Here is a 24,071-nt window from a genome sequence, read left to right on the forward strand (position 1 = left end):
GTACATGCCTGACAGGGTACATACCTGACAGTCCACTGCCGAGGTCGGGGGATGTCTGGCTGGCAGAGGCCCAGATGGAGGTGTGGAAGGTGAGGTCTATTACTAGCTCCCCCTCCTTGCTGGACCACTCCACTGTTCCTGTTGGCTCTGAGTCTGGTCCTGCTGTCATGGGGCTGGCCAACAGTCCCAGCTCATCAGCATCCCCAGGCTCATGCTCCTCGGCCAAGGTGTTAAGGATGCTGGGTGGGGAAGCGGTGTCCCATGGGCCCAGGAGGCTCCGGAGATCCCAGTAAAATGGGCACAAGGTAGGGGTTGCCCCCGACTGGCTGGCCAAGTCCCGAGCCTTGGCATACCCCTGCCGCAACTCCCTGACCTTGCCTCTCACTTGGACAGGAGAGCGGGCAGGGTGGCCACAGGTAGTCAGGCCCTTGGCCAGCTGGACAAAAGCTGCTTCATGTCCGTTTCATGCAGGACCTACTCCTCCTGCCATAGGTTCAGCAGGTACCAGAGCTCAGGTCCTGGAGCTCATGTCCTATCCAGGAGGGGACTTGCTTCCCCCTCACCTCCGGGCAGACCCCTGCAAGCCCTGGGCACACTTGGAGGTGGGGAGCTGTGGCTTCTGACCTGGCTGGGTGCTGGCCATGCTGCTGTAAGCACTGCTGGGGGTCGTGCTGGGGTGGGCAGAAGTGGCACACGTAAAGGCTGCTGCCTGCACACACTCAGCTTCCTGCAACAGGCTTTCTGGGTCTGTGAAGCTTTAAGGGCTGCTGCACGCACAAACCATAAAGCCCCGCAGGCACTGGGCAGCACGTCTCCACATCCCAGCTGATCGGTGCCATGACAGACCCTGCTCTTTCGAAAGAGCAGGTTGCTGAGCATCTACACGTCTTCTTTCGAACGAGGCTTTCTAAAAGGTGCACGTTTCCTATTTCACATTTGGAAGAGCAGTTTCAAAAGCTGAGGTGCATTCCTTTGACTCTCTTTTCGAGAGCGCATGCAGTGTGTGTAGATGCTCCACTCTCTCTTTCGAAAGAGTGCCTGGAATTTTGAAGATTATGGCTAGTGTAGATGTGGCTTAGATGTCTGATCTGAAACATACAATGAAAGCTGTCTCACAACTGTCCCTCTAGCAGGTACTAAGACTCTTGTACATTTTAAGGTGCAGAACACAACAAAACAGGATTACAGCATCTCCTTTCCAAATCATACCTACTGCGTAACCACTATAATAGATAAATATTATGGCCCATTTCTCCTCATCCAATATTTAAGTAGTTCCAATTGACCTTCCCCACTACACACACGCACACGCACACGCACACGCACACGCACACGCACACGCACACGCACACGCACACGCACACGCACACTTTCTCTGATGGAACAGACTTGGCTTTGCTCCCACTCATGTCCAAAAATGTTTTCGGGATGGGCTAGGTGCATCCTAACTGATCATGAGCTAAACACACTCCCATTCACAGTCAGTTGCAAAGCACTGGCTTTGTGGTTGAAATATATATGAAGAGTAGGAGCCTTCTCACTGCAGGTAGAACTTGCTTGGGATTTTCCTAGAGGCTGTGAGCAAGGCCTTATGGGCTTCTCAGCCCTACTGTCTAGTGCTAGCACTAGCTGCTGGAGTAAATCATGAGCACCAGCAACTATGATCTCACAAAATGATTCAAGGATAGTTGAGGAAGAACCACCATCCAGGGCATCCCGACAGCAGACTACTAATAGCATTACCGCCTCCTCAAGATCAGGAAGAAGTTGAGGGGCCATCCACTTACAAAAGAAGTTAACCTTGTGGGGAGGAGTATTTTAGGCCATTTGTAGAAGGGGAGGAAGATGTTCATACCTATACGCTGGGCAAATTGAACGTTTGGGATCCCCATTTTTTCTAGTCAACGCTGGGTCAAACAAAGAGATTGCAATTGTCGAGATATGTTAAGTTGCACATTCCTAACAATCTCCATATGCTCTTATGCATGTTACCCTATGAAAAGACACACCCTGAAGAAATCCTTTAATAATTTTTTTTAACAATCTGTGTGGGGCAGTGAAAACGAGTTTAAACAAAAATTACTGAACTCAATCGTCCACTGAGGCACCACAAAGCTAATACATATAAGATGCATCTTTTCGTAGGTATCACGCATAAGGCCATATGCAGATTGTTAGGAATGTGTAACTTAACATATCTTGGAATATATATATGTATATACAGATATATAATTGGCAAGCCTTCCCAAGGCTTTGGTTTCTCCACATACGAGAAGACACAAGAAAAAAAAAATCCTGGGAAATTAAGTCTATAGGATAGTGACTATTTTATTTGCTGTTTCCTCCATTCCACTGCATAAGGCCCGAACAATCGACTTTTCATTATTCAGGATGCCATAGTCAGTCATTTGAACCAGAGCATCAAAATTCTTTTCCCTTAATGAACGCTCCTTTGTGGTGCATGGAAGCTTGCTGTTTCCTCTTTTCTACTGCTCTGCACAGGGCCTGAACAATCATATTTTCATTATTCTGGATATTGTAGTCAGTCATTTTCACCAGTTTGTCAAAATTCTCTTCGCTAAATGAGAGCTCATTTGTACCATAGGGAGTACAGGGACTGGAGACATCAACTTCCCCCTCCTCCATCTCCGTAGGGCTGCGTTCTACACCTAGAGGAAAAATGTTCACCAGTGAAACAAAAGGCAGTTTGCAGCTTATATCAATTAACAAAGCAATAATTGACTTGTGAGGGAGATTTCTCTGTAGTGAGAGAGATGGCACAGTTAATTGCCATGAGGATGTAGAGGTGTTTCTAGCCAAATGAAGTTTTTCAAACGCTATATCATCACTTTCCAGAATTGAGGAAAACCAGAAAGCAGACAGGGTTGGAACGAGGAAGAACCCATCCTTACAACACTCATTACAGAGAGGTAGCCGTGTTAGTCTATCTTCACAAAACACAGAGCACTTCAGATCTGAAGGGGAGGGTCTGGCCCACGAAAGCTCATCCCCAAATAAATCATTTTATTAGTCTTTAAAGTGCTACATTACAGCTGTTTTGTTTTGTTCAGTAACAATGAGGAGACAATTACAGATGTGAACAAACAAACAAGCTTCCAAGCAGTCTCAGTGAGAGACTATAAATTATTTTGTTAGTTTTTAAAGTGCCATATGATTGTTTTTTTTGTTTTGTGAACACTTATTACTATTCATCCTCCTGAATATCATTTACAGGGAACCTACATGATGCTGCCTACCTGCTTCCCCAAGCTAGGAAGGAAGGGAAGCAAAAAGAAAATGGAATTCTGAGATCAGAAGAGACTCAACTATGAAATTTGTTATTAGTGATGAAACGATGCCCCAGCCAGCACAGGTGGGTCACACTGAAGGGAAAATGATGACCAATTCAGTGATCTGATTGTTGATACTGTTGACTAATATATGCTGGCTAGCATATATATACACCCATTAATAATAAATATTAGTATACCTAAAACACAAATAGCATTAAGCACAAATATTATTGTAGTTGCATGGCCTAAATTGGTTATCATTGGCTCTGCTTACTTATGATAAGTATCCCATAACCCCTTTACATCCCCGGAAATAAGTTTTGACTTGAGCAGTTAAGGAAGCTGTCAAGATCCAGAGAGATGAGTGTTTTACCATAGCAACAGAAAGTTACTTTTACAGGCCTGTGCTGGTATGTTCCAAAGGAAATAGGACAAGATGTGATTCTTCTACCCTAGCACAAACCTAGGAGTTGCCTTCATGCCTGATGGTGTCTGAAATGCAGGTGTTCAGAACAAAAAGATAATGGGTACAACATTGAACGAGAAAAAAAGCTGAAAGCTGATTGATTAAAACTTGTTTCAGCTGATGTATGCAGTACCTTTTCCTTTTGAACCAGCAGGGTATGAAAATGTGACTGACGGGGTATAATTTTGGGGCGCACATTCTGCATAAGGTAAATGTAACATTGTTGCACAAGACAGCTTCTTAGAGAGTGCTGTCATATAGAACCATTTCCCTGTATTATATTATTGTTGGGCTATAGGAATAAACCTGACTGACATTAGTTATGTGGTCTCTTGAGTATATGTCATAGCAAGTCACTGCATGGTGAAGCAATTGACTGTATAATTTATCAGCAACACTGAAAACAGAGTTCTCAACCTGTGAAGACTCGTGTGCGTGTGTGAGAGAGACAGAGAGAGAGAGATAAAAACTATTAAATATGTGCAAAAGACCCAAAAAACGGAAGGTCTCAGTGAAGCTGGTAGAGTGGAACTTTGCTTCAGCAGAATAGAGTCCTCACATCTCCCATTTTAAGGATTTGCATTTTTAATTAATTTAGTTTACACTGGTGCAGAGCAGACAGCACCATACTTTTGAAGATGGAAATAACTGTGTGGCTAAAAATGGGCACTGTGCCTTATAATGATGGACAACTGAGCGGTAGTGACTCAATGTGAAAACAGTCATTCTTTTCCATGAAAAAGTTGATTATAGTGAAATCAGAAAGGAGAATACACCCAAGAGAGTCATCAGATATGCCATGGGCAGCACAGGTTGATAAAGCAGACTTTTTAACATTACTGACTACTCATAGCTTACCAGGAGCTTTGTATTTTTTGAAGGTGTCATTTACTAAAGGGAAAAAAACCACAATAGGAGCTCTTGGACTCTCAGCATCTTCAAACAGATAACACTCCTTTAGATTTTTCCTGTCTTCCTCACTCAACTGGATTCTGGGGAAGGGGATTCCCTGTTTCGAGACGTACCTCTCAATTAGGTCCAGAGGCTGAATAACAACAGAACAAAGATTTTAGACCTCAAACAGGAGACAAAAACCAGGATTTCCTGAAACACAGTAAATAAGCAAGGGGCATTTCTATAACTAAGGCATTACACATGAATTCACACAGGAATATGCGAGCTCAGGGAAGACTGTCATAGAACACTGATGCAACAGTTTAGTTTGCTACTTGTAGTGCTTTAAACAAAATAGGAAAGCAAGCAGTCACACCCATATAGATTCCAAACCCACCAGAAAACTGAAGTACTAATTTAAAAATACTACTACACAGATTCCATAAACAGATTTTGAACTGGAGTATCTGAGAAGAACACATGAAAAGTGTATGTAACTTTCTAAGACATGTACATGGGCCACATCACCAAACTATGTGAGCACCTTACAGTCTTGAATGTATTTAGCTTCATATCATGCCTCTGAAGTAGGGAAGTGGAAGTAACCCCATCTTCACAGATCAGAAGGTGAGGCACAGAAAGGCAAAGTGACTTGCCCGTGTCACAAGGTTGCAGGGTTGGGAGAAGCAGGTAATTGAACCTTGACTTCTCAGAGCCTTCCTTCCTCACGATAATTTATAACACGATATTAGCTACTGAACGACTTTGTAGAAATTTGAGTCTTAAGGTACTGAATAGCTCCACTGACCACGGAGCTGCCAGAAAGCCACAAATCATCTTATCAACAAGGAAGTAATCGCTATATAATCATATGCAATTTAATGATCAACACTGTAGCTAGCAGAATGGGTCAGAGAACTGAAATACTTCTAGTAGACAATTTTGAGCAGCAATGGAAAAAAATCTTCATTTGAAATGTTTCGGTTCAAAGATGAGATTTGTATTCAGAAAGGTTTGAACTGATTAAAAAGGGGGAAATGATTTGTTTCAAACCAACAGTTCAAACTGAAACAACATTTTTCATATCATTTGCACAACGTCACTCCGATGTCATGATGGAACACTTCAGAATAAGAACAAGGCTTGTCTGTGCAGGAGATACAACTTTCTCCCATGGTAGTCCAAGACAGTGAAATTAACTTCCCCATAAATGAAGGGCCATCAAAAACCTCACCACTTTCCACTCTGAGAGCAATGTCCTTTTCTTTGATGTTGCCTGCTCTAATATAAATACAAATCAGCAGACACATTGAGCAACCATCACCTACCAAACAAGATACACCATGCACTTCACCCCCAGGGGAGAATATGAAAGAACAAACAGCATGTGACAGATGTGTCATCACATTGCTTAATGCACTACTGGAAGACACTCAGATACTATGGTAACGAGCACAGTATGAAAACCTATCAGCTGGGTCTTCACTACAAAGTTCTGTCCGCAAAAGTCACTGTTGACAAAGTTTTACCAATAGAACCTCTGTCTACAGAACATGTCCATACCTAATAAGCCCCCTCTGTTGATAGAGAGGCCCCCCAGAGCATCTATACTATTATTCTGTCTCTACTAAATCTGTCTACAGAGGCACTATGCCTCAAATTTTCAGGACATAACTGCCAGGAAAAAGGTTGTGTTCTGTCCACAGGTTCTAGGCAGAAGGCATTTGTAGCATGAATGCTCCCTAGCTTTGTTGACAGAAGACCTCTTCTGTCGACAAAACTTTGTAGTGTAGACACAGCTCTATAGAATAGAATTAAAATATTGCATTGTTTCAAGTTTTTGAGTTTCAAAAACTCACAATGAAACTTGTAGTCCAAAATTTAACCTCTCTTGTCAAGTTACCCCTTTGAGCTACCATGTTGTTCAGTTATGGCTTTTTGAAACCAAAAAGTTGAAATGACATGAGGTGTAAGTTGAAATAAATCACTTCAAAATGTTGATTTGTCAGTTGTCATGTAATGTAGAAAAATCAAATTTTTGTTGGAATTGACATTCCCCATCCCCCACCCCTCCCAAAAAAAATCAGGTTCAACAAAACTATTTTGGTAGATAAATTTTCTGCACAAAAAGTTTTAATCAGCCTTAATAACTCCTTTCTCTTACTGTGTGCGCCTGCCGATTTCTTCTCCTAGTTTTTCTATTACATTACTGAGAAACACTGAAAATACCTTAAGTGAGTTTGTTGGACTAGTAAAGATTCATGGATTTTAAGGCCAGAATTGAAAACTGTGATAATCTATTATCTGAACTCTTGCATAACACAACCCATAGTATTTCCCTGAAGTGCTAATTCTAGTACAAAACACAGAACAAAGATATTTACCTATTATTATTATTATTATTATTACATAGTGCCAACGAAATGAAGTTTCATTCTTCTGGAATCAATTTCCTCTTCTAATATTGGAAAGTTAGGAAAATTGGCTACTAAATGCTTAAGGCTTTGATGAAAATGACCATCACTGGAAAGAAAGAATAATTTGACTGCTTTTACCTGTGTCTGTGAGCAGCCACTGTAATTTAAATGCAGGATAACATCCACCTTTCTCTGAGGTATCAAGAGTGGGGGGCAACTTGTATTGATAAAAAATCCCGTGTCTGCCAAAGATAGAGGGTCTTCTGCTGTTTCAGCTAGTTTGTTTGGGAAAGTGTCCAACACGGTGTCTGAAATACAAACATATCTTGTTAATACTACCATAAGAACAGATGACCTGCTTTCCTGATGACAATGAAGAGGTCAAAGAGAAGAAAGGAGAATTCCGCCCCCTACCCCATTGCTTCTCTTGGCTGTTGACACTGCAGTTAGCCTTGACTTAGACCACAGTGGTTCCCAACCTGGAGTCTGTGGACTCCTGGGGGTCCACAATGGAATTTCAGGCATCCGTGATAAATAGAATTGGCTTGGATGGGGGTCCACAAATGGTTTGGGAGGGGAGGGGGCGTGAGTGGGGATCCACGCTACTGAAAAGGTTGGGCCTGAGGAGGAAGAACAAAGCTCTCGCTGTTCATTCCCTTCCTGTCTACCTATTTTGCCCCTCCCCACTTTTGAAGTCACATTGCCTGGTGACATGCAGACCAACAAAAAAATTACCTGCGACCCACCAAAGCAATATCACTATGAACATTCAGCCCGAACAAGCCAATAGATTGAACTTTAATTCAAACTTCAGTGCTTGAGGATGGAGAGGTAGAATTTAAACATGAAGCATCAACATTCTTCACACCATGCAGCTCCCCTCACTGTATTCCAAACCATCTCAAAATACACCACTGCTAATCATGCTTTATTACTGTGCCTTTCCATGTAGAAAAGTGTTCATTCTCCAGGTACTCGTTGTGCAGCTGGAAGCCTCTTAGGAAATTGGGGAATTCCGCAACTGTTGGCCGCCCTGTTAAGACGTCTCGAAAAGCTGCAGAAAGGGGGCCTGCAGGAGTCAGCGTGCGAGTCTCTATCTCATGAGGCTTTGTGTACAGAACTGGATCTTCCTCTGCAGAATGAAGAAAGAAATTCTAAAATACTTAGTTTGTCTAGATCAATATCAGGGAGTAGGTGTGTTCCCTATAGTAATAATCGTAATGTAGTCAGAGGGGTAGCTGTATTAATCTGCACTTTCACAAATAACAAGCAGTCCTGTAGTTATTTAAGTTAATTTGCTTCTACTGGCCCTGGGGTTTGACACACACAACCCCCATTTTTTCCTTCCTTCCTCCCCCACCCCACTAGATAAACCCTGAATCCTATTTGTCTACCCCAAAATCTGAGGAAGTGGGCCTTACCCACAAAAGCTCATTATCTAACACAAACTTGTTCTTCTTTAAAGGTGCCAAAGGAGCGCTTTGGTATGTCTACACAGCAAAGTTATTTCGGAATAACAGCTGCTATTCTGAATTAATTTTGAGAGCGTCTACGCAACGCAACCATTATTTTGAAATAGTTTTTGAAATAGTGGACAGCTTATTTCGAAATTGGCAAATTGTATTGGCTGTGGCTACACTGCCCCTCCCTTTCAGACGGGACATGCAAATGCAGCCAATCGAAAATGCAAATGAGGCATAGATCTAAGTATTCTGTGCCTCATTTGCATACTCACATGGGATCTCAATTCCAGAAGAGCTGATTTCGAAAACCAAAACAGCCATGTAAGAAGGGTTCATTCAAAGGAAACCCTGCTTGTGAAAGCACCCTTCCTCCTAATTTTTTTTTCAAGAATAAGAGCGCTTTCAAAAGCAGGGTTTCCTTTTGAATGAACCTTGTCTACAGTATGCTATTTTTCTACTGACAATAGTATGTTGCAATCATGGCAGGGTTAGGTGAAAAGGGTCTATGCCCTTTTCCCTTAGAACAGCTTGTTAGTATTTCTGGGTATGGAGTGCTGACCCTGTTTGGACAAAAAGCTGAAGGTTTTAGACAGGCATGCTTGGATTCTCCTCATGAGAATTTTTGGGAAACCTGACTTGTTTCTGCTTCCATGGTAAGACACCTTACTGTGCCAAGCCACCAGTAAATGATCTGGAAGCATGGCCCCACAGAGCATTCTTGCAAGTTTTCAAGCATAGTACCTGTACAGAACAAGCAATCTTTCCTTATTCCTTTTCCTTATTCTGAGAAGGCTTATGGCCATCTAGAACACGTGGGAAGTTTCATGAGTCACTAATGATTTTTTGCCTGTGACCTACCCAATGCAGAGCAAAACTCAAGCATCCCCTGGAGCAACTGTTTTAAAATCCAGGTGCTGCTGTAAGTAGCACACACTCCAGGCAACCCCTGTCCCCCACTGGGCCAGCATCTGCTGGAACTTGCTGCAGTCCCCCTCCCAGTGCCCGTAAGCGATTGGACACCCCCACCCCCCAGCCCACCACTAGTTCATGTGCATGGCTGCAGGGACTTTTCATGAGCTTTTCATTACTTCTGGAAGAGACTGCTATTAAACAAAGCACTGCTTTAAGAATGACATGATGAAGCCACCCACTTCCCCTGGGCCAGCCCCCAGGTGCTGCTTTATGAAGGTTGGGCTCAGACAAGTGGCAAATTATTTTTTCCATCTAGTGCCCCACCACAGTTAGGGAACCCTATGGCATCAAATTTCTCCATGATCTCCTGCACATTCCCCCAGTCACTGTCTTTGGTAGGAGAAGTTTATTGATCACCTTGACTAACTGGAGGACAACAACAATTCCCACTGTAGATGTGCCCACTCCAAAATGAAGTGCCAGTGGTTGGTAGCTGTCTGGTATTGCAAACTTCCACAGAACAATTGCCACATGCTTCTCATCAGTCAAAGCAGATCTTATTCTGGTATCACTGCACTTCAAGGCAGGAGACAACACTTCACAAAGTTCTGTGAAAGTAGTCTTCCACATGCAGAAGTTTTGCAGCCACTGTTCGTCATCCCAGGACTGCAAAGCAATGAGCCCACCAGTCCAAGCTGGTTTTGCAGGTCCAGAACCTGCACTCCACACTTGGCACTATGTCCAGTAGAGTCAGCAACTCTAATGTGCTTCTCTCCAGATCATCAGATCCATCAGTGCCTCCAGCATCAATGAGCAGATATTGCATGGGCAATACGTTCAGAAGATACTGCATCGCAGTGTGGGAACTGAGCACAAAACACTGCAACGAACTTTGGTGCACCTCAGGATCCGTGTCAGCGTTTGTAATGCTGGATGGCAGTCAATAGCAAACTCCGGGAAAATTCCATTTGTTTTCAGTGGGAAGCGAGGGTAATGCATTCCGGGACGATGACATCAGAAAACCAGAACCACTTTTCCTCCTCACAAGCCACTGGCACAAAATCCCAAAATGCAATTGGAGGGGGGTAGAAACTGTGGGATAAGTGCCCACCATGCACTGCTTCTACAGTCAGACTTGGGCAGCCTTGTGGGAACACACTAAAATCGACTTTCTGAGCAGTTCAGGAAACTCAAATTTTACTTTATAAAATCTAGTGTTAAAAAGTCAACTTTAATAAATTTGAATTTATTCCCTTGTTTAGTGTTCTCCACAGAAAGGGTACCTGTAATAAGCTGTAAGTCCAAATAAAACCCAGAATGGGAGCAAAATGATAAACAAACCCAACCAAAACCCAGTAAATTAAATAAACCACCCACCAATGTAATATTAAGACAACAACTAAAATCCAGTATTTTAGACTTAACCAGATTGTAGAGGCAAGGGCCCTCTGTGAAGACAACACTGCCCTCTGAACTTATTTTGAAGTAACTTGGAGATAATCCTTCAATATTTTTCCTATGGCCTTTGTGTCCCCTTCCCTGAGGTAATGCATGTCCTAAATCAAGCAGAGATTGCCTTAACACAGCAGACTATCCTGTTATCCCTTTCCTCTTTTTCTCACTCTGAACATGCTACTTTTGCAGAGAGTAGAATAATTTATTCATCAGAAGAGTGTAGACTACCAAAACCACAGGCAAATCAGATAAAGAAAAACCACACACCAATGTTCTTTACACGGTCTCTGGTCCATCTGTGCCAGAAGTCCTCTGAATCAAAGGTCGCATTCCAGAAATACATCAGGTCAAAGGAAAATATACTACTCCAAAGGCCTGTAAAGTGGAAGAGAATCAATGGAAGCTATTTAGATGAAGTCTTGGAAGCATTGAAAACTGCCTTGTGTCGTACCCCATGAAAATTTCCTTCCAAATTTAACAGATGTTTTTGTGGGTAGTTTCAATACTATAAACATTTGCACATATGTTTAACCATATTTGCATGAATATTCCCATTGAAATCAAACATTTGCAAAACTGGGGCCTGTTTGAACTATAGTTGTAACTACTTGTCCCACTGCCTTGTGGGTTATCCCAGGAAAGAGCAAGGCTAAGGGAGTAAACCCTGACAGAAAATCTGGAGGGGAGTCCTAAAGCAGTTCTGTGCCAACTTCTGGCATTGACCCGACAACTCCTGCAGCTGAGTTGGTACCAGACGTAGAGGTTATCCTCTCCTTTGGACTATATCAGTAAAGCCGAGAGGGGAACACTGGCGTCCGGGCAGCCCAGGGTCCCAAAAAATTGCCCAGGCTCGCGCCTGGAGAGGTACTCCAGCATCGCTTAACAGCGTTGAACCAACACGGGAGGTAACAGATACCGGTTATAAGCTCTTGCTCGATTGGCGTAGAGAACGAGTGCCAGGGGTTGCCTTCGACGGTGGGAGAGATCATCGCATCTCACTGGACAGTCACCACCCGCCTCAAGCTGGGCAGCCCCCAGCTGGTAGGGTACTGTCCCACTACAGTTCACCTGCCTCACTGCGTGCATGAGGCTTAAGGTTCCCAAACCTGAGTGTAACTACTTCAGCTGTAGGAGCTTTAAATGTTAACTAATTCCAAGTAAAGTCAGACACAGAAAATTATTAAAATAACCATATAAGGTGTCATTTTCCAATTTATCTTCCCATCTCAGCTTTGTAGCTTCTTCATATTTTATCAGAAAAACATACATCCTACGTTCCCTTTTAAGATTTCAATTTCTCTCTTCATTCACTGCTATTAATTGAAAAACTAGATTAGTAATCTCAAAACTGTATTTAAAAGCTGTTTTGTATTCTATTGTTTCAGAAACTGTTCTGTATAATTATGTAGATGTTGATTAGACTACCTTTCAATGCTCTGTTGCTATATTCACCAGGGTTAAAATAAGAACCAAGTGGAAAAGAACAGATTAAATTTAAATATTGGATTTCATTTTTGGTCAAAATCTTGTTTCGATGCACTTTTTCTGAGCAGTTATGCAGTTACGGCCAGTGCTGCAAAGTACGCCCTTACAGCTTGACCCCTGACCTTGAATACAAGTGTTGGGTTTGGCTCAGGTCAGACATAAAACCAACTCAAAACTCTCAGGACCAGGTCATGTTTGAATTAGGCTTTAGGCCCAAGCAGACACAAATCTGCAGAAGGCAACAATGTTGTACGAGGAGACCCTGCATCGTAGTACCATACCATGCCACACTTCCGGAAGCCAATGCTGCTGCCACTGTCTCTCCTTTCACCCTTCCCTTCCCAGGACTGTGCAGCAGCTTCAGAGCAGCTTTGCATTTTGGATGCCTGCACAGGCTCCCCATTGTCTGTGTGGAGACAAGGAGCTGGAGGCTTACTCAGAGTGGCAGTGATTCTTGGCATAGAGATGGCACACGTGGGGCATGAAGCAGGGGAACCCAGCAGCCCCTGAGAGACTGAACAGCAATGGGACCAGGTCCTGGACAGCTTGTCCTGACATTGCAATGGGGCAACTATGCTGCTGCAGACACACAAGCTTTGCATGTTGCATGGTAGATGCAGTGCACCCCCAAGTGCATTGAGAGTGCCCAGATCCTCAGGGAGATGCTCAGCACCATGAAGGCTGAAGTGGTGGCAAAAAGTTACGTTGGCTGTAAGGCAGCTGAGACTGCAAAGCCCTGTTCATTCCATTCTCTAGCCCTGCTGCCACTGCTCCCCAGTGCCACCTGACCGCCCCCACCTGACCAGCTGGAGGATCTGGTGAGTGAACAGGGTCAGACCTAGGAGACCACGTGTCTTTTGGGTGAACAAAGAAACCCATAGGGCAAGTGAGAGCAGCAGCCACCTCCACCCACCCTGCCCATCTGTCTTCTGCTCAGCTACTGACACACTCAGTCTGTGCTGCAGGGAAGCCTCCTCTCCCCTGTAGCTCCAGCTTCTACTCCCATGCGCCCACTGGCCACAACAGCAAATAGTTAGCTGTTGGCTCTGCAGGCCTCCTCCCATTCTTTCCCTCACCTTTTCCACTCCCATTATATATGACTAGACCCTGGCAACCTGCCCCAAACTCAGCAGGACCTAACTACTACAGCTGGGTTTAGATGAGGTATGAAAACAACTCACTCATCTCAGGGATGGGTCAGGTTCAGATGTGCTGTGGTCTGGTCAGTTGCAAGTCAGGCTTTACAACTAGACCTCAACAGACCTCTACTGAAAAGGGCTGAATTCCAAATACTTGTGATATAAAAGGTAGCAAATGCCACTGTTGGATAAATCAACTCAAGTAAAGATATATCAAAACTCACAGCTGCCCTGCCTCTGAGAGTTGCCTGGTTTCATAGCACAATCAAACCAAACATGCAACAGATTTAGTTACATGAGGGAAATTTAAATTCACATGGCTATCGATATATCTGGTACTATACACACATTTTTGGCAGGTGATTTGGTACCAAACTCACCAGTGATAAACCATTTGCTCACTAGTGCCTAGTAATGCACCCAGTTACATTCTTATTAAATTAACATTTGCTCAAGACGATAGTCACCTTCCATATAGCAAATCCGACTTTCTGGGCACTTCTTCATCAGTCTTCCCATGAAAAATTCACTTCCAAAATCTTCTGGGCGAATAAATGCTCCATATTTCCAGAATCCCACCTCATAGGGAGTGAACTCCAACCATTCTATGGAGAGGGGAACAAGCACAAAGAAGGCTTTTACTGCAGTTCCTTGACAGTGGGAAGAGACACCCATATCAGATGACAAGAAAAAAAAATCAAGTGGAATACACCTTCCAGCATCAACTTCTTTATGTATAATTATAGTTTAAAACCTATCAAACTCTGAAACTAAATTATATTTCTATTCAATACTGGTTGCAATGTTGATGAGCCTAGAGAGCAAATTTTTGTCATACATTAGCAGGGGATGGTCCCTCCAGCAGGGACTCAGGTCTGTTGATAAAGCAATTGGCGGGGAGAAGAGTCATGGACTGAACCAAAGCCATAAGTACTCATCTATAGCTGTTCTTCCCTAAAGTTTGATATAGTTCAACTTCCCACTAGCAAAACATGCTCTAAGAAACTTCTAAGAGCGTGTCTACATTACAAACTGAAATTGATTTATTAACACTGGGTTTTAGCAATTCGACTTTGAGCAGCCTCACCTTCCCACACGCTCCCCACAAAAGTCACCAAAATTAACTGTTGCAGCAGTGTGTTCCAGGAACCTATCCCACAGTTCCCTGAGCCCCATAGCATTCTGACTATTTTCACTGATGCAGCACTGGGAAAAAATGCCCCGCAAGTGGCTGTGGGTATCTGACATCATCTTCCCACATTTCATTTCCTACATTTCATTTCCCTGCCATGTGAACCCAACACCCCTTTTTCTAGACAGGATCTGGCTTGCCTTATGAGAGATGTGCTTTTTATAATTGAGGGGAGGGAAAGGGTAGTAAAGCGCTTAGGAAAGGTTAGAAAAAGGATTTTGGGTTTCCCAACCAACAGGTTTTCAAAATGAGATGCAAAAGTATTGACTCTTTGGACTCTCAATCTGGATTTAGACCTCCTTCAAAGAAGACCCTCACATCAATAATTTTGTCTCAAAGGCCCAATAGCCAGAGCGGGGCACCAAGAGGTGGGTCCCTCCTGGACCGGGCAAAAGATGCAGACCCTTTTGGACCTGTGGGACTTGAATGCCAGAGCTGAAGAAGTGGGTCTGTTCCACCAAAGCTCATGACCTAAAAAAATTTTTTTTTTAGTCTTTAAGTGCTACATGATTGTTGGTTTGTTTTGTTAGAGCTGGAAAAGATAGTGACATTTGGAATGGGGTAATAAAGAACAATGGAGTCCAAAAAATAAACAGTAATGGTTTCTTCTTACTCAGCAAGTGTGCTGAGCATGAGTTTATTATTCACACAATCTTCAAGCAAGCCAACAGGCATGGAACGTCCTGGATGCCCTTGAGATCAAAGCACTATCACCTGATTGGCTATGTCATGTTACCGCAAAGGGACAGCAGGGACATCAAGATCACCAGAACAGTGCAAGAGACAAACAACTGATCTGTCCACAGGATGATCAGAACCATTTTAATGTATATGCTGTTCAGTTAAATAAAGTTGGGCAGATTAAAGCAAAGATCCATTCAATCTATAAAAGCTAAGGGAAAACTTAGAGGAAGAATGCGACAGCACATTAAGTCATTGCCCAATAATGCACTCAAAAAAGTGAAATATGGTCAAATCAACCATTCTTGAAGACTCAGAAGAAATTCTAAGCAAAGATCAAAAAGGTCAGACAGTCATATTCTTCAGGATAAGTGGTGGGGAAATCAAGCAGAAGCAATGTGCCAATACTTAAGACCACAGAGATGTTTTATGATTCTCTGAAAACAATTTATGACCGACTGAACTCCAGACTATCTCCTGAAAAGAATTCAAATTGTTCACCCTTAAATCAAGGACAAAAGGCATTTTGGAAAAATAGGTGCAAAATTTCACTCAATCATCCCTGCATAGGCAACCACAGATGCCAGAGAAACCGACCCAATATCCATAAATGAAGAAACTGACCAGACATCTACTACTGAGAAAGTGGAAAAAAGTCAAACAAATAAAATCAGGTAAATCACCAGATTGAGACAACAACACAGCTGAAATCTTTGAATTTGTGGTTCAAAGATATTAGTTATCTACACAGAACCATCTGAATATCTGACAAAACCATGAAATCTCTCAGGACTTCAAAGACGTAACCCAAGTTAATCTATACAACAACAAAGACAAGAAATCTGACTGTAGTAACTACCAGGATGTCTCCCTGCTACCTGTAGATATAGTAATATCCTTGCTTGTATTGTCCTCAGTCAGGTTATGGAAACAGTATCAGAGAATTTTCATCCAGACAACCAGTGTGGATTTAGAAAAACTTGGAGCACCATAGACATAATTTTTATTGAGGTAGATTCAGGAAAAATGCCCTGAAAAAGACATTAAACTGTATGCTGTCTTTATTAAACTTTAAAACATCTACCCATTTGACACAGGTGAATAGAAATGGTCTCTGGAAAATTCTACAAATGGGCCACACTAAATTGGTTAATATCACACAGCTATTCCATAAAGACATGGCTGACCAAGCACTCTCAGATGGTGGCTTCTCAAAACTGAAATACAGTTGCATGCTGGCACTGGCACTTTTTTTCACCTCTTCTCTGCAGCCTTTCTGAATAAGGCAATGGTCAGTCTTCAAAAGGGCATATGCATACAATACAGAATTGATTTGAAAAAAAAAATTCTTACGTCTCTGAAGGCTTACTGCAAAGTTAAAAGCTCTTGAGGAACTCAGCCCAGAAAAAAGTGAAGTCTACTTCCTACCACTTCAATCATTATCTTTGAGCCAAACTTCTTCACTGATGATACACAACTAAAGACTCTCACTCTCTTTACATAACTTGGCAGTACCATTTCACACGACCGTTCCTTGTACCAATAATCGTTAAATAGCAATATGAAAGTCAAGCCAGGTCTTTGCAAAGCATCACCATAGGATACTCAGCCTACACACCAAACATGCACAAAATGAATATACAATATAGCAAAGGTAACATCTCTTTTATATGGGTGTGAAGTATGGACAGTCTACCTCAGACACATTAAGCAATTTGTACAATTTCATATGCATTGTCTCTTCTTTATTAGCTCATGTGGTAGAGCAAAGGGCATTAGCCACTAAAGTTGCAGGTTCATTCCCTCCTGCCAACGACCCCAATCAGTTGGCCTTACACTTAACTTCCTTGAAAAAGCAAAACCAAGCAGCACTGAGGTAATGATCTTCAAAGCACAGCTTAGATGGATAGGTCATGTTATCAAGATGGGCAATGACCTCCTCAAAGAAAGTTCTCTGTGGTATGCTGACACTTGGACAGTGCAGGAAGGGTGGTTGATAGAAACAGTTCAAAGACCTACTTTGGCAGAAACTGACCTTACAAAACATAAATTGTTACAATTTTGAAGACTGCCAAGGAAAGACCGGAACTGAGATCAACTACAGATTTTAAAAAAGGACTAAGCATCTTGGGAACCCTTGCTTTCCTGTGGGACATCTGTTCATGCTCGTCATAGATCAGAACTGTACGGCCATGTGACAACACACAGGATGCTATGGCATCATTGTCAAATACAACAGACGTATAGTAAAACTGAGGTAAAAGTTTCATAGAGGTAGCCATGTCAGTCTGTATCTTCAAGAACAAGAAGTCCTGTGGCAACTTACAGACTAACAGATATTTTGGAGCATAAGCTTTCATGGGTAAAGACCTGCTTTGTCAAGTTGTTTTCTCAAGGCCAATGCTGTTAAGAAGCCCAGCACTTCTATTTGCTTTCTCTCCTCTTGAGTATTCATACTAAGCAAGCGTGGTTAAATCAATGAGGTGCATATTAGATTAGCACTGCAGCCAAAGGTTCACAGATTTATCTGAGGTGTCACAGATTTTCCTAATTCTAAAAGGTACGTATAGAAATCTGAAAGGGTTTCTGGTACATTCTGTATTAAGCATGAACTCTGAACTTGACATGCCCTATGCTAACAAAAAAACTTTCCTTTCTGATACAATTCAGAGCTTGAAAGCACTTGAAAGAGTACGTGCATCAAAAAAAAAAAACCTTTATGCAGTTTTTTGACGTTTAAAAATGGAACTACTTTAACACACAAAATGAATTAAAATTGCTTAGTGTATAAATCACATTCAGTACTTTAAAATGTCAATATTACCTTTAAAATCTTGAGCACTATAATTCTTCTTCAGGTTGATAGCTGTGTAAATGGGCAGTGGATTCTGGCCTTCGTTCACTGCCTCTCGCTGATCTGAGAGTTTATGGCAATCGTTCTGTTTTCAAAGAAAAATAATTAATGGAAGAGATGGATCTGGATTTCAACTAAGATGATGTTAGCCAGGTTATGATGCAATGTTTCAGACATATACCTACTCAGGCATGCAGTGTACCAGATCTGAAGCATTAAACTTTGTTAGGAAATTACCAATTTTAGTCAGTTTTCAAATAACATTATTTCTAAATAAAATTTTTCAACCTTGTTAACAACAGTCATTCTAAATGACACTTAAACATTTAAAACATTTTGGAGTTATTTAAGCACCAAATGGTTTAATAAATCCACGCTTTACTTCCTAAACTCTAATTTTTTTGAGATTTGCATATTGAAAATATTTAGAGAATACATTTAGCAAATGCCAACATTTTCCATCCAAAAATGCATTTGCCACTCAAAAAAAGATTTACCTAGCAAATACATTCCTCAATGGTACGTATACACTTGGATCTAAATTTGAAGTTAACTTCAAAGTTAGGCACTACTTCAAAGTAGCCAGCAGAGAGTCTACACACATTTTCCCTTACTTTGAAATTAACTTTGAAGTCCTTACTTCATTCCCACAAATAAAGTAGTGCCCTACTTCGAAGTTTTACTTCAGAGTAGGTGTGTGTAGATTCTCTGCTTCAAAGTTGCTTACTTCTAAGTTGTTCTTCGAAGTAAGCAACCTTTAAATTATATTTTCAGTGTACACACACCCTGTGTTGTATAGATTTCACTTATAGATATCTCACAGGCTATGTCTACACTACAAAAATAACAGAAGCAAACAACTTTGAAGCTGAGCTTCTACACACACCCTACTTTGAAGTTAAACTCTGAAGTACGAAAGTACTCAGAAGCTGGGCTCCCTACTTCAAAGTTAACTTCAAAGCAAGGGAAAATGCGCATAGACTCTCCGCTGGCTACTTCAAAGTAGTGCCTAACTGAACGTAACTTTGAAGTTAGTTCCTAGGGTAGACGCACCCTCAGAATATTTTTTCCTTCAATTCAAATAGTTCTAAAAACCAACACGAAGAATATCAAGACAGATAGTATTTCAAATATATATACATACATTAAATAAGTGGTCTGTGGCATATCTAGAATTTGTCATCTACTTGAAGCCAGTTTTTGTGTCAATTTTATATTTAATCAAAAATGAATATTTGAACACAGGAAAGATCTGAAAAGGCATTTGAATTACAAAATGAATCCCAGGGCTTCAGATTTTTTTTAAAAAGTGGCACTAGCTTGCTGGAATTTCTTGGCCATAGCAATTTACGGTTGCATGGCTTGCCACATTTTTAAAGTGAGAACAGTGTTCATATTTGAATACACAGTTGCATCTATTTCCACCAAAAAGATCCTCATCAATTCTTTGCATCAATAGCCCAACAGAGTTGTTGGAAGGAAATCCCTTTCCAGGTTTATATTGTGCTTGTTCTTAGCAGTAGAAATTCATAAGATCTCTGAAAATAATGGGATATTCAATACCTCATCATGTAGCATGTATTCAAGCAGGAGCCCCCACAAGTCTACAAAAGAGGTCTTGTACCCTTGTTGCCTCCGCTTTTTCAGCTCATTGTAATAGTACTTCAGATGGTCCATGGAGAGACCATTTATCTTACATTTGGTCACGTGCTTTCGAGCTTTATCAATTGCTTCTGCCAGATACTTCTGTGACCAATTAGCATCTTCATACAAGTCTACCATAGTCCTGAAGAAGGGAAATAGGTTGTTAAACAATATGGGTAGGCTTACACTGAAGGTCAAGATACATAATTTCTGGCTTGCAAAGACATATTAGCATTTGCTTTTATTCAGAGAGCCTGCTAAAAACAGTAGTGTAGCTGAGGCTCCTGGGGCAGTGGGATGGATAGTCGCTCAGTAGACACCGAAGGTTTAAAATGGAATTGGTCTCATGTTGGCTAGCCCATCCCATCATGTGTGTGTCCATGGCCACTGTGGCAATTTGCCTATGTGAAACCTAGTGCAGTTAGTCTCCCTAAACTGGAAATTACACCTCCAGTTCCACAGTTGGAGGGACTAGTCACTGTGTATGACCAGGAACCCCTCATCTTCCTGCTTCCAACCCTAGTTTATAGATAAGGTTCATTATGATGGATCTAGAACAGTGATTCCCAATCTTTTCACTAGTGCAGGCTCCCAATGACCCCACCAAACCATTTGCAGACCCCCAATCATCCCATCAAACCATTCCCAGACTCCCCCCAATTACCCTCCAAACTGTTCACAGACCCCCATCAAAGCCAATTCTAGCTGCTATGTACACTTCATTATATGAAAAAGGAAGCAACAACATAGATGTTTGGACAGCAATTAATAACATTATTGGAAGATATTTAATTTAAATATAATAATAGATTCTAACTTTGCAATTTATTTAAAACTTATTTTCTATGATAATGTTTATCTTTTATACTTTTCATGGACCTCCTGCAACAACCTGGTAGACTCACAGAGGTCAACAGATCCTCAGTTGGTAACCTCTGATCTAGAGTATAATTGAGATCATCAAGAAAGGTAGCAGTTATTTAAATAAAAATACATTCTTAAAGTGATCTGAACCCTACTGTTGTGATCTAAGACACACACAGTAACCATAAAGGCGGCACAGGCAGTTGGTCAGGGTGACAGCCAATCTCTTGGATTATGGTATTTTTGTCTCCAGTAGATACTTAGGAAAATAGAAGGGGGCTTATTTTTTATCTGTAAAGTGCCACACAAATCAAAAGTGTTATAATAAATCGTAAGAATATAGTCATTGTGTGCAGAAAGATCAAATAAAATCATCACTCATGACCAGCTTACCACGTAGTGCCCGATAAACCTGTGATGTAAGAAACACTGTCCAAAATATTCAATTTCTGGAGCCCCAACAGGCTGCCGTACATTGCTGCTAATGATCTTGTCCCACCCCCTGTTGTTGTGATTGCCACCACCGGTACCTGCTCAACACACAGAGGAGAAGATAGGTGAAAAACAATAGAACATCAGAGACAAGACATATATGTGAAGGATGTGAATGGTAGAGGCATGGCTAATACTACTAATAAGGAATGATATAAGTTTGCGAGCAATTAAATAATTCACGTCAGCTACTCTCTAATTGGTGAATCTTATTCTGTTGCTTCAGCTTTGTTTTCATCGTACATATGGAAACCAACCTCACTCTGAAAATCCTCCTCAAATTCACCACCTGGAAGTTGGCAGAAAAATTGTACCTTCCAGAGCAGTTTACTAATCCATGAGCCTGCCTCTGACAGCAGCAGTGTTTCAGAAGAATACATACCACCTTACCAAAAGTGAAATTGTGCAGTAATACAGCCTGGGCATCCCTCCTGGCCCAACATAATTACTGTACTTGATATTCTCTCTTACTCTTACTAAGCCATTTACTTCCTGTGCCAGTGAGTTACATGGCCGATCACATGGTGTCAAAAGTTACGCTTGCTTGCCTATTTAATTTTGTAACCATTTAATTTTATCATGTGCCCTACTGTTCTTCTGTCATGGAAAAGAGTAAATTAGTAGAGCCGGATGGGAAACACGTTTTCCCATACCTCCCCCTCAAGAATTTTTGAGACCTCCAAATTTTTTGACCTCCTGAACTGGCCTCAAATGCTAAAATCACATTTTTTTTTTGGTTAGTTTTTGCAAATCTGTAGCCTGCCTGTCCAGTCATCCTTCCCTCACAAAAAATTCAGAAACATTTCATTTTAACTATGTTTTTTTTGTTTTGATTTTGATCTTTACAAAAAAACCACTATTTTGGGGGCAACGTGCTGACAGTTTAAAGTGAGAGGTCACATAGGACTAAAAAATTGAAAAGAGAGCCAAAGAACCCTTTTCCAACTGACATATTCCCATTCTGCCTCCTTCATACAAACTACCTCCACTCAGCAACCACTGACATTCCTTTAGGGTCTGCAGAGAAGCTCCTGCCTAACAAGCTTCCCTCCCTTCTGTGATACAAATGAGTAGTGTACAAAAGGAAACTAATGCATGACATCAGGAGACTGTGGAGTGTCTATTAGAGTACCTCACCTGCCCTGCTCTGCCCTACCTCACTCCCCATGTTCCTAGGGCAACTCCTACACTCCCACTCTCTCATTTCAGAGATCTAAACCTGACCTGGGAAAACAGGAGGGGGAGGAGTCAGCTCTGCATGTGGTGGGAGTGGAGGTAGGTGGCTAAGACCCAGTACCTTGGACATCCTCAAACTTTCAATGAGGGATGGGTGGGAGAGAGGAGGCAGTGGCAGACTATAAAACTCATATACTTGTTTCTCCACCCCCCAGGTCAGCACCTGCCCAGAGGGTGTCAGCTCTGCTGAAAGCTACTGTGGCAGGGTCAGTCTCTTTCCTGAGTTCCAGATCCTCTGTTCAGTCCACTGGCCCCACCATATGAACCCCATTACCCTTGCTGGGGTAGGGAGGTGGTCTGTGGGGAACCCAGTCCCCAAGCAGTCTTTCCGGGTTCTGGCCCAGGGACCCTGGATGGTTGCTCCCAGCGAGGGCTGACTTCCTTCACCCTTACCCCTGCAGTACCTCTCCCTGGGCTACTTCCCCAGAAGATTCCCCCCAGGTACCTCATACCAGTAGTGGTAGCCATAGCAACAAGTCCCCTCCAGCTGACCAGTTCCCCACAGTCTCTGGTTGAGCTTCAGGACCCCTGGACTGGGGCAGCCCAGCCCCTGGGTTGTTGCGACCCTTCTCCCCTTTCATGGCCCCTGGTGTTCCTCCAAGTCTCCTTCCCTCTTCTCACTCACCTCCCAACTCTCCTTAACAACCCACCCCTCCCATGCCCTGCATGAAGGAGGGCTGATAAAAGCAGCCCTGAGTGGGATCAGCTGGCTCTAATTGATGTAGGGCAGTCTGCTCCTCAGCTGCTCCCACTCTGATTGTCAGCTCCATCTCTGCCCTATTTTTACTCCTGTCTTTCCTCCCCTAGCTCCACCCTGCCACACTACCAGTAAAGGCAGCCTAATGTAACAGATTCATCCTGGAACTACACATTCCACTCTTTGAAAGCAAATAACCCATTGCTTGCTTCCTACGCTTCCTGCCTACCCAGAAGACACGCTGCTCTGAAACCTGCCACCAGCTAAGCACAGCACTGCCATTGGGAAGAGGAGAGAGGGGGACTGCCAAGATTCAGTTCCACATACTTCATGGTCCTGTAGGTCCTCCTCCAGCTGGAGCACTTTCTTCAGAGCAGCAGCAACATATTTCTTCCTTTTGCAAAGAAAATCCTGCTCCTCTTTGCACAAGTCAAACCCAAGGCGCACGTCCAGATCTTTTGGCCTGAAACACAAACCACAGCAAATGTTGTCTTCTTTAACAATGAGAAATCCTGTGGCATCTTATAGACTAACAGATTTTTTGGAGCATAAGCTTTCATGGATTGTTTTTATGGATACAGACTAACAAGGCTAACCCTCTGATACTCATCGTCTTCTTTGGGTCCCATCCATCAGCTTAGCAGTGACAAAAAATGTATGCACATTTACACCAGTTAAAGTCAATTTCAGGACTTAATTAGGGCAGATAATTAATACACTTCATCAGACTTACATAGCAGCCTACTTCCATACCTATTTATAGGCTGAATAATGTAAGGCAGCTGGTAATATTTCTATTACTGCTCTTGAGGAGCAATGATGTTGACAAAGGATAAGTCCCAGAGGCTACATCCACACAGCTGACTTATTCCTAAATAATTTTGCTG

General features: G+C 42.3%; 1 protein-coding gene across 1 annotated transcript in view; it reads right to left on the reverse strand.

Annotated features, from left to right (window-relative positions):
• Positions 1 to 2,421: 2,421 nt before the first annotated feature.
• The window catches only part of LOC142014690 (cytosolic phospholipase A2 epsilon-like), a 58,942-nt gene continuing 37,292 nt past the window's right edge, over positions 2,422 to 24,071 (reverse strand). The window contains exons 12-21 of the mRNA XM_074997661.1: positions 23,512 to 23,647; positions 21,153 to 21,289; positions 19,815 to 20,037; positions 18,222 to 18,336; positions 13,992 to 14,129; positions 11,168 to 11,275; positions 8,011 to 8,202; positions 7,209 to 7,378; positions 4,618 to 4,804; positions 2,422 to 2,669 (exon numbers count right to left, since the gene is read on the reverse strand). Of these exons, the coding sequence (XP_074853762.1) occupies positions 2,422 to 2,669; positions 4,618 to 4,804; positions 7,209 to 7,378; positions 8,011 to 8,202; positions 11,168 to 11,275; positions 13,992 to 14,129; positions 18,222 to 18,336; positions 19,815 to 20,037; positions 21,153 to 21,289; positions 23,512 to 23,647 (1,654 nt within the window). The remainder of the gene's footprint in view (positions 2,670 to 4,617; positions 4,805 to 7,208; positions 7,379 to 8,010; positions 8,203 to 11,167; positions 11,276 to 13,991; positions 14,130 to 18,221; positions 18,337 to 19,814; positions 20,038 to 21,152; positions 21,290 to 23,511; positions 23,648 to 24,071) is intronic.

The sequence above is a fragment of the Carettochelys insculpta genome, chromosome 6 (assembly GCF_033958435.1).
Source record: "Carettochelys insculpta isolate YL-2023 chromosome 6, ASM3395843v1, whole genome shotgun sequence".
NCBI lineage: Eukaryota > Metazoa > Chordata > Testudines > Carettochelyidae > Carettochelys > Carettochelys insculpta.